Here is an 11017-nt window from a genome sequence, read left to right as displayed (position 1 = left end):
CATGCCCATGAGATTTGCTTTGGATGGTCAAACATGCCACAAACTCCGTTTTTCACCATGTCATGCACAACCATTAAAAAAAAGCATCTGAGGGGTATTATTCAAATTCTCTCATATCTGATGGGCATGATGCATTGCGCATGTATTAATCTAATATAATTAGGGATGCATGAAAAATACCCTGTCCATCGGATATGCTTTGGATGGTCAAACATTCCACAAACCCCATTTTTCATCACGTGTTATGCACAATTGCCAACGAATAGTATTTGAGGTGTGTATTCAAATGCACTCATACCCGATAGGCATGATAGTTGAGGTGTGTGCAAAGTATTGTGCCCATCGGATATGCTTTGCATGGTCAAAGCTGGCACAAATCCAAATTTTCATCAAGTATTATGCACACATCAATACAATATATAATGAGTCACATTCAAAATATCATGCCCATTAGATTTGATTTGGAGGGTCAAACATGCCACAAACTCCGTTTTTCACCATGTCATGCACAACCATTAAAAAAAAGCATCTGAGGGGTATTATTCAAATTCTCTCATATCTGATGGGCATGATGCATTGCGCATGTATTAATCTAATATAATTAGGGATGCATGAAAAATACCATGTCCATCGGATATGCTTTGGATGGTCAAACATTCCACAAACCCCATTTTTCATCAAGTGTTATGCACAATTGCCAACGAATAGTATTTGAGGTGTGTATTCAAATGCACTCATACCCGATAGGCATGATACTTTGCACACATATCAATCCAACCTATGTTGAGGTGTGTGCAAAGTATTGTGCCCATCGGATATGCTTTGCATGGTCAAAGCTGGCACAAATCCAAATTTTCATCAAGTGTTATGCACAATTGCCAACGAATAGTATTTGAGGTGTGTATTCAAATGCACTCATACCCGATAGGCATGATACTTTGCACACATATCAATCCAACCTATGTTGAGGTGTGTGCAAAGTATTGTGCCCATCGGATATGCTTTGCATGGTCAAAGCTGGCACAAATCCAAATTTTCATCAAGTATTATGCACAACTATCAAAAAATAGTATTTGAGGTGTGTTATTCAAGTGCGCACATATCGGATGGACATGATACCTTGCACTCATGTCAATTTCACCTTTTTTGAGTTATGTGCCAAGTATTGTGCCCATTGGATATGCTTTGGATGGTCAAACTCACTACAAACTCTATTTTTCGCTAAGTGTCATGCACAACCATCGCCAAAAAACACGATCTAGGGTGTGTTATACGAGCACACACATACCCGATGGACATGATACTATGTGTAGGCGTCAATCCTGCATATTTTGATGCATGTAAAAATTATCATGCCCATCAGATATGCTTTGGATGGTCAATGTTGCCACAAACCTCGTTTTTCACCAAGTAATATGCACAACTACCAAAGGAAACTATCTGAGATGTGTAATAAGAATGCACTCATACTTGATGGACATGATACTTTTCACATGTGAATCCAACCTATGTTGAGGCGTATGTAAACCCATTGTATATGCTTTGGATGGTCAAACTCGCCACAAACGCCGTTTTTCACCAAGTGTTATGAGAATCTGAGCTGTGTCATTCGAATGTGCTCATATTTGATGGGCACAATACTTTACACATGTTTTCTATAAGCTCGAATTTGAAAATTTTAACCATATAGATGACTCTAGATGGTTTATGCTGATCGATTTGAGTACTTGGAGGACTAAATTTGGGTCTCATACGAGGAAGTTATGTTAATTTTGGGGCTAATTTATCACATTTTAAGTTTGAAATATTAGGTAAACTAGAAGGGGAAAGGGGGGGGGGAGGGGGGAAAGGAGAAAGGTGGGATGGGAAGGGGGGGAGGGGAAAGGGTGGAAAGGGGGAATGGGGGAATGGGGGGAGCGGAAGGGGAATGGGGGAAAGGGGGGATGGAGGAAAGGGGGGAATAGGGGAATGGGGAATGGGGGGGAGGGGAATGGGAGAAAGGGGGAATGGGGGGAGGGGAAGGGGGGGAAGGTGGGAATGGAGGAAAGGGGGGAATGGGGTTTAGGATTTAAGGTATAGGTTTTAGGGTTTAAGTTATAGGAAATAGTGTTTACGGTATAGGAATTTGGGTTTAGGCTATAGGGATCAAGGTTTAGGATTTAGGGCATGGGCTAGAGTTACAAATATTAGCCATGCTACAAATATTAGGTTGTAAATTTGGTTTAAACAAAATTAAACTTCATTCACAGGTTTCTAATAAGTAGGAATTTGAAAATTCTAACCCTATAGATGACTTTAGATGGCTTATGCCGATTGATTTGAGTACCTGGAGGGCTAAATTTGGACCTCATATGATAAAGTTATGTTAATTTTTAAACGAATTTATCAAGTATAATTAAACTTCATTCACAGGTTTTTAATAAGTTGGAATTTGAAAATTCTAACCCTATTGATGACTTTAGATGGCTTATGCTGATCGATTTGAGTACTTGGAGGGCTAAATTTGGACCTCATACAATAAAGTTATGTTAATTTTTGGGCAAATTTATCATGTTTCAAGATTGAAAGATTAGCCACACTAGTTTGGAGAAGCTCCTAAATTTGTCTTTGGGAAAATATTCACCCTTAAAAATTTATCTTGGGGAGGGTAGAGAAGAAAGAAAATTAATGGAACGAAGGAGAGGAAAGGGGAGGGAGGAGGAAAGGGGGAGGGGGAGGAAAAGCCAGGGGGAGGGGAAAAGGGGAGAGAGGGGGGGGGGGGCAAGCAGGAAGGGGGGAAGGGGGGAAAGGGAGGGAGGGAAAGGGGGAAGGGGGGAAGGGGGGAGGGGGGGGGACGGGAAGGGGAAGGGGGGGGGGGGAGGCCCGGGGGATTCACAAGGGGAAACTTATGATATCACGTGAGTGTACAATAGGGGGTTTTTTTGAAATGAGACATAAGCTTATACATTAGGGGTGGGGGCCCTTTTTTTTTCCCCAATATTGAATTGAAGCTAGGGGGACCATGTCATATTTAAGAAGGGGGAACATAACATAGGTTACCTTGGGTAACTAGTCCAAACAAGTTTGATTTTGTGTATGGTTTTAAATAGTCATAGGGAAAGTAACCTAAATTTGCTTATTGTGTAATCTAAATACTTGAGAGAGAATGTAGATTTAAGGAAAGGGGGGGACATAATGGAATTTTGGTGTGTCTTATAAGCTTAAATAGGGGTGTTTTATCATCCTACGTGGATCTTAAATAGGGGGTTTTCTTGAAGTTCATGCATGCATGTGACGTCCCCCTTTAATGAAGAGTGAATCCCCCGGGGGGGGAGGGGAGGGGAGGGGAAGGCGAGGGGAGGGGAGGGGAGGGGGAGGGGAGGGGAGGGGAAGGGGAGGGGATGGAGGGGACGGGAAGGGGAGGGGGGGGGAAGGGAAAGGAGGGAAGGGGGGGGGGGGGGGGGGGGGGGGGGAAGTGGGGGGGGGAGAGGGGGAGGGGAAGGGGGATTGGGCAATGGGCAATGGGGAATGGGGGAAGGGGGAATGGGGAAAAGGGAGGAATGGGGGAGGGAAGTTTGAATTTTAGAGCGGGAAGTTAATTGAATTCCTTGAGGAAAGTATATTGACTCTCACCTCTCCCTCTCCCTTTTCAATCACACCCTCCCTCTCATCATGTTTCCCTTCCTTCCTCTCTCCCTCTCCTTCTCCATCTCCCTCTCCCTTGCGTTGCATTGTGCTCCCTCTCCCTCTCCCTCTCCCTCTCCCTCTCTCTCGTGTTGTGCACCCCTTCCCCTTCCCTTTCCCTTCCCCCTCTCCCTCTCCCTCTCGCTCTCCTTTCTCCTCCCTTCTCTCCCTCCATCTTTCTCCCCCCGTCTCTCCCTCCCTTCCTCTCTCTCCTCTTTCTCGTCTCCTCTCTCCCTCCCTTTCTTCCATAGTGTGCAGCAGTGACACACACACAGTGAGAGAGAGTGTCGTGTTGTCACGGTAGTGCAGCAGTAGCGCGACTCTCTCTCTCTCTCTCCTTCCCTCGCTCTTCCCTTACCTTCATTCCTTCCCCCTCTTCTTTCCTCTCTTTCCCTCTCCATTGTCTTCCCTTCCTCCTCATCACCCACCTATCTAATTAAATTTATTTTAAAAAAAATATTACTCCCTCCTCTACTCTTCCCTTCCTCTCTCCCTCTTCCTTCTACTCTCACTCCCATCGTGGTCCCCTCCCTTCCTCCCTCTCCCTCTCCCTCACGTTGCTCTCCATTCCCCATCTCCCTGTTCCTTCCCTTTCTCCTCCCTTCTCTCTCTCTTTCTTCCCATTCTCCTCCCTTCTCTCCCTCTCTCTTCCCTTCTCCTCTCCTTTCTCCCTCCCTTGTCCAAGAGATCAGCAGTGCAGAGGTGGCGACAAAAATAAAATAAAATAAAACAAGACAAAATAAAATAAAATAAAATAAAAACTTTAATTTTAATTTTAAAAAAAAAACAAATTTCCCTCTCTTTCCCCCTCCATCAAGATATGTCATTTGAAGGTGTTTGCTTAAAAAAGCTTTGTAGCTATTGCAAGGTGTTTATTGTCACCATTATAAAGTTCTTTGAGATTATACCTTTTTTGCTTTTTGAAACTCTGAATGGTGTTTATTGGCACCGTTATTAACTCTTGGAGATTTTAGAGTTTCGAAACTTTGAAAGGTGTTTATTAACACTGTTATTAAGTCTTGGAGATTTTAGAGGACTCTCATGGTAAATTAATCTAATGCATGGACCTTATATATATACATATGCACACACGCACGTGCATGCACACACACACACACACACAGTTTATCCATGGATTTAAATGATTAATATTTATTAAAGTTATTAAAAAGTTAAACTTTTAAATGAAGATTCTTTAATATGAAAATTTATACTAGGATTTCTACAATATAGAGTAATGTAAGAATTACATTTCTTAGTTTTTGCATTATTAGTACAATATGATAGTGTAAGTAAATAAACTCTTTATTTCAAAAGGGTAGTGCCATGTTTTGGTTTTGGAACGATATTTTCATAAAGTAGATTTTTTCAATAGAAATTTAAGTACAAAAATGAATCGGGACCTGCACCAGTCTATGTAAGAAGTTACGTTAATTTTCATAATTTTAGTTTTATTTGCTACTATTTGTTATCTTTTAGTGTAGCTTATCTTTGTTACATTTTTATAATTTTGATTTTATTTCCTTCAAAACGCTCTTAAAAATTCCTTGTTTTTGTGTTTTTATCTGTGTTTTGAAGCATGAGTTTTTCCTTAAATTTTATCCATAAACAAGTCCAAAAGTATCTATTAAAATGAATTTGTACATTGACAAGTCCAAATTTAATGAAATAAGTGTTGTGAAGGGCAGCCTCGTGTAGTGTGCAATTGATCAGTGCAGCATAGTCCTCCAATTCTATTTGCCACTGAAATATAAATTTAAGACTAAATAATAAAGCATTTTCCAAATCCCCATACTATCTAGTTCTCTCTCTTGTGTACGAGATCTTGTTATCTGTTGAGCATAGATGTTGTATTATTTTCTTACACAATGCACGCCAACATGAAATACCATCTAGGACACCCCTAAAAGATAAATTTCTTTAGAACATGCTCTAATAGAAACCGATGTTATTATTATGCGACCATTTGTTTCATTTTACAATTTTTATCGTTCTTCGATTTCTTGTACAAGGATATAAGTTCAAATTTGTTTTGTAGTATCTCCTCTAATGGCATGACAAAATCAAACTCAATGATGCTAAAGAGGCATGTCTAGCTTAGCAAATAGTTGCAAGGTCTCTTGCCATGCTCATTTTGGGAACATTCTATGATTATTGCACTCCAAGATGTTACATCTAGCTGCTAAACCATGCTTGCAAATACTACTTTCACATTGACAAGAAAGACATAGGTGACCTTGTTTCGCTAAAACCCTTCAATGTCCATTTGAGCAAATAGCTGCAACTCCCAATCAATGGACGGCCAGTAATCAAACACACAATCTCTGACAGATATGGAGATGTCCAAGGCGAAAACAAAGACCCACATAGAATATAGCCCTCCGGCGGGGGGGGGGGGGGGGGGTTTCTCTATGTATACCCTCTCTATATCACGTGTGTTCAAGAAGTATTTGTAAAACCCATTATCTGTGAATTCTCCAACAATAAAATGTACAAATGTGTAAAAAGAATTGCAAAATTATTTTAAATACTACCTTATGTATGTTGATTTTCATAATTTTTAGAAATTAAAAATATCCTTCTGTTGAACTCACATGTTAGGGTTACATATGATGAGTGGCCGCCCCAAGAGATAGCCCCAAGATGGGCATGAAACACATGGTCACATCTAGCCACAAATAGGAAACAAGAAGGACACAAATCTATCCAAGATGGAATCAAAGGCCGCACAAATAGGCAAAAGTCCCAGATTGAAGGGTGAATCAAAGAAGATAAAGATAATCAAGATGCTACAAAAGCTAATCCAAATGCAAGCATTGACTTGCAACAACCCACATTGAAGGAACTGACGGAACTAGAAACACAGTAACCTTCAGCCAACGAAAGGCCAAATTGCGATACACTTGTTTGATAGAAAATTTATTTTATTCAATGCCTCTAAATCAATTCCAAAGACGAATGATCACGTTAATTGTCAAGTATGCAAGACTGAGGGTCGAATCCAAAATTGAAAAAAGGAATTCACTTTTTTTGTGCATAGCGATCGACGTACCCTTTAGTCCAGGTGACAAAGGAGCATGATGAATATTGGATATTGAAGAAATGTTGCCCTAGCGTTTCGGATCAGGCAAATGCCAACAAAACTAAACAACATGAGTATGTATTGGTAGGCTACGTTGCATGTAGAACAAGATATGATTATTAGCCTACTGATGCATAAAACTAAGATGGAACTACTGAGCCTGCCGAAGAAATAGGAAAGGATGTTGGAAACCAAAATGACGTTGAAGGAAGTTCTGATGGAAATGCCCAAGATGAACCTGCACCAAAAGATGAAGGCAATCATGAAGAGCATAAAGACCCAAATTGCCCAAATGAGGATGATCACGAAGATCAACACCAAGCCAATGACAATCAAAATGACCAAGGCAATTAAGATGAATAGATCCAGATCCAAGAGACGAACGCAATGGCGATGAGGACGACTCTCATGGGGATGACTGTGAAGAGAATGATCAAGATGAGGTTGATGACAAAGTTAGGTCAAGCGGCTAAAATGTGTGGGTGTATATGTGCTGGTCTTAAGTGCAAGCCCTAGGGGCAGCTCACGATGCTATCTTGGTCATCCTGTATGATGCAAAAAAAAAAGATTGATTAAGGTCTTGATTCACACCAGATACACACACACACACACACACACACACACGGATTCGAGAGGGTATGCCTCTTCATCATTGTCACGCACAACTCTATGTAAAGAATTGTATTCATCAATGAAGTATAACCAATTCATCCGTAGCAATGCCCACTCTCTCAATTTCTAGAGATTTCAAGTCCATTCTAGTGACACACACACGGATTCCAGAGGATATGCCTCTTTGTAACCGTCATGCACAACTATATGTAAAGCATTGTATTCATCAATGAAGTATAACCAATTCATTCGTAGCAATGTTCACTCTCTGAATTTCTATAGATTTGGACTTCATTCTAGTGGTGGGTGTTCTTATACTTGGTTGTTAACAGCATAATACTTGATACTCATACTTAGAAACTTGATTATACAATTTCTAGATTTCTTGCCAACACTTGATATGCTCACATTAATAAATGAATCTTAAGGTTGCACCCATTATAAGCACGTATGGAGGGCGGGGAGAGAAAAAGGGTTTTGATGTATGGCAAGATGCATCTTATTTGCTCTGATGGTCGAGTCCTTGCCTTCGCCCCCGCACTTTATGGCGAGTCCAATGGTAAAGGCTTTCTTGCCAGGAGGCTCTTGAACAACGTAAAGGCGCGAGCTGGTTTACCATAGGACACCATGTGTCCTGCTCCCCTCACCGTCGCATAGCTCAGAGGCCCATAAACTTGCGTCCATCCACCAACCTGCAGGCCACAGATTTTCGGCAAGAAGGAATCGTCTCAGCATAAAAAAGAATGAAGCGGAAAGATTCAAAGTGCAAGGATCGGAAGAGAATGATAAAAAATATATAGCTTGAAAATCAAATGAGCGGGAACGATTTCACGACTGTCACTACTTATTGATTACCTGTCCTCCTTCGAACCAAGCACTATAAGGCACAGTCGTGGTCAGGTTCATGATTTCTGAGAGTTGATGAATCTGTCGCCTCGTCGCACTGAACGGATTTTGGTCTCCACTGCGCAAATTGGTGACCCAGATAGTTTCAGAAAGTACAGCTCGTGGAACACGTGCCAAGTCCGGCTGGTTGTCTGTCAAGACAAATTGAATCATGCAAACTAAAAGAGCAGAATTAACACTCACCTGTAAACGAGGATGGGAACTCCCGCCTTGAGAATGTGAGCTAGAACAGGCAACATGGAGATATAGACTCTCGACTCGTCATACAGCAGGGATGCTCTGCCAGGTAAAAAAAGTACATAAGATTGATGATTGAAGGAGCCCCCGAGGCTTTGAGAGAGAAAAAGAGAGAGTGATTGACTCTATACCCTTGGTTGAAGTAGTACCACCGGTAAGGCAAGCCAGTCGTATTTGCGTGGAAAGCATGCTGGACTGACGGCAGATTCATATACGCTACTAGCTCGTCGTCCATACAAACGTCAAGTCCACCGGGTGTATACGATCCTTGTTTAATGGTAGTCTGCAAGAATGTAGAGAAATTTGTTTGGAGGAGAAAAACATAGTCTTAAGAAAGACATCTGCCCGTGGAACTTTGAGTGACGGAGGGTGAAATACACCGGCTCGTTAATTAAAAGAAAAACAGAGGCCTTATGCACCTTGAGGGATCGTTTCAGTCGTCGGGCTTGTTCGTTGTCAGGGGAGAGGCAGACGTCGATGAGGATGTCGTATGGATGGATGAAATCGGTCACCTCTCGATCTCTCTCGGCTGATGCTGCTACGCAAGCTTTCGTGGGCACCGCGGACATTGAAAAGTTGCAGTCGTTTATCACCGCTGCATAGGTCTGATCGGAGATCATGCCGTGGCTCCACTCGAAGAAGAACTTGTTGGGGATGTCGATTTGGCCGTTGAGGAGCGGATTGCCAATCTGTATAGAGTGTCCAATCAGTGATCGACGGAGAGATCCACAATCCGAAATCGACACCCGACATCGAAAGAAATCAACAGTATACATTCAAAAAAAGCGACAGAATGTCCGATCGAGGAGCGGCAGAAATCAGAAATCCACACCAGAATAGAAGAACTTCGGGCGACATACCGCTAGACCCTTTAAATTGAAGACAGACTCGCCGGCTTGCTCGTTAATGTAATCCACCAACACAGCTGCGAGCTCAAAAGCATAATGGCCTACACGAAGAACACTTGCGTAAGAGAACAGGAATGATCCATTTATTTGCAGACAGAAGAAGAGAACAGGAATGATCCATCTACTCGAGAAGAACAAGGATGATAGTACCTGCATAGCTCTCGCCGGTGATGAACAACTCCCGCCCCTTGTACTCTGGGAAAGCTTCGAACCAATTCCACAGAAATTCGAAATTTTGCGCAACTGCATTCACACATGGATCGATTTATGTGACACATTCAAAGGAATTTCAAACTTTTGCCAGTTCTCGGCCGCACCCGTGGATGTGTCGTTGGCGATGTATAAGTCGGTGCTCGTGTTGGAGTAAGACCAGCCGACTCCCGCCGGAAAGTCCCAGAATAGCATGTTGGAAACTGTTCATGCAAGCACTCCAAGTTTATGCTGCGGAGCGGAAGTAGTTAAATGCTAGAATCGGAAATCTTGTTATTAGACAGAACCTCTGTTCCATGAGAAATCGTTGGCTATCAGCTCTCCGCTCTCTTTGGTCACGAGGAACGGTCCAATATTTTCCCTGAAGCCCCCATATCCGACCGAACTGCAACCAGGTCCTGCAGATACACGAACTTGAATCCTTCGCAGATTAATTATCTAATTGTTGCAACAACGACAATGCCAGTTACAGACAACACACAGAAATCGTTTTCTTCTCGTTCGAGAGGACGTCGACTACAGCGTCCCCTTGAATAGTCGAGCCATTTCAGGCCTAAGTTGGCTGATTAGACCATGTGAAAGCCGCTTCTCAGCATAAAGATACCCGGCGATAAAGATATCTCGTCGTACTCGAAGACCAATTAACACAAGCCAAGCAAAGATCCAGTCTCTAGCAAAAAGTTATTGCCACAATGACTTCGGCTGTATGATTCCCTACGACGCCAAGACGCCGGCCCTGAATTTGCTTACTGCTTGCAACAACAACGTTACCAGGCCATTTCGACACGAATTTCAAAGGGAAGGAACGGAGAGGGACCTCCATTGAGCCAGAGGGTGAGGGGCTTGGATGAGGGATCCGTCTGAGCTTCGACGAAGTAGTAGAAAAAGCTGAGGCCGGAGGCGGAGTCGATGGGGATGTAGCCGGAGTATTGGAGGAAGGAAGCGGGGGGCTGGCCGGGGAGCGACGAGATGAGGTGAGAAGAAGGAGCAGCCATAGCCGGGGCGACACACAACACAAGCACAAGAAGCACGAGGAGCGCCATAGCCATTTTGCACGTCGACGATCCTTCAATCTTCAACTACAAAAAGAACTGCTCCGCAACACTTCTACAAATTTAGGTTATATCTTAGAACGTATATGTTTTACATGCACGAGCTTGCATGGTACACGAGCTTACCTGCGCACTTTTCCCATCCCACTTTTTCTCGAGATGGAGCCATGGCGCACCTCTCGAGATGATCACGTACTCCTTTTCTATTAGGGCACTTATTTTGAGGCACGAAAGTTGGAGCACTACTTTTTCCTCGTCAACTCTCTAGTGCTTCGACCTTGAATGGGAGGCTATGGGAGCTCATGTTCTTAAGATACTTGGACCTTGAATGGGACGCTATGGGACCT

At 42.7% G+C, this 11017-nt stretch overlaps 1 protein-coding gene across 1 annotated transcript; it reads right to left on the bottom strand.

The window, feature by feature from the left end:
- Nucleotides 1–8442: 8442 nt before the first annotated feature.
- On the bottom strand, nucleotides 8443–10724 carry LOC147886839 (serine carboxypeptidase-like 44). Its single transcript, XM_087394062.1, has 8 exons — nucleotides 10436–10724; nucleotides 9906–10016; nucleotides 9726–9821; nucleotides 9559–9651; nucleotides 9361–9449; nucleotides 8920–9189; nucleotides 8632–8783; nucleotides 8443–8542 (listed from the first exon to the last, which is right to left on the bottom strand). Exons 1-8 carry the CDS (start codon nucleotides 10665–10667, stop codon nucleotides 8443–8445), a joined length of 1143 nt encoding a protein of 380 aa, XP_087250188.1. The 5' UTR covers nucleotides 10668–10724.
- Nucleotides 10725–11017: the final 293 nt, after the last annotated feature.

This window comes from Dipteris shenzhenensis, chromosome 23 (assembly GCF_047967505.1).
Source record: "Dipteris shenzhenensis isolate YYH24624 ecotype China chromosome 23, Dip_SZ_1.0, whole genome shotgun sequence".
Taxonomy (NCBI): domain Eukaryota; kingdom Viridiplantae; phylum Streptophyta; class Polypodiopsida; order Gleicheniales; family Dipteridaceae; genus Dipteris; species Dipteris shenzhenensis.
The sequence above is the reverse complement of the archived record's forward strand: the minus strand, read 5'-3'. Positions and strand labels throughout refer to the sequence as shown.

Bases quoted from the DNA above. Each gene is read 5' to 3' on its own strand.
- LOC147886839 (XM_087394062.1), bottom strand. From the start codon at position 10,667: ATGGCTATGGCGCTCCTCGTGCTTCTTGTGCTTGTGTTGTGTGTCGCC. The intron at 9,822-9,905 runs GTTCTGTCTAAT...TTGCATGAACAG, and splicing joins CGATTTCTCATGGAACAGAG to TTTCCAACATGCTATTCTGG. The intron at 8,784-8,919 runs GTGCATAAGGCC...ACATTCTTGCAG, and splicing joins GACTGAAACGATCCCTCAAG to ACTACCATTAAACAAGGATC.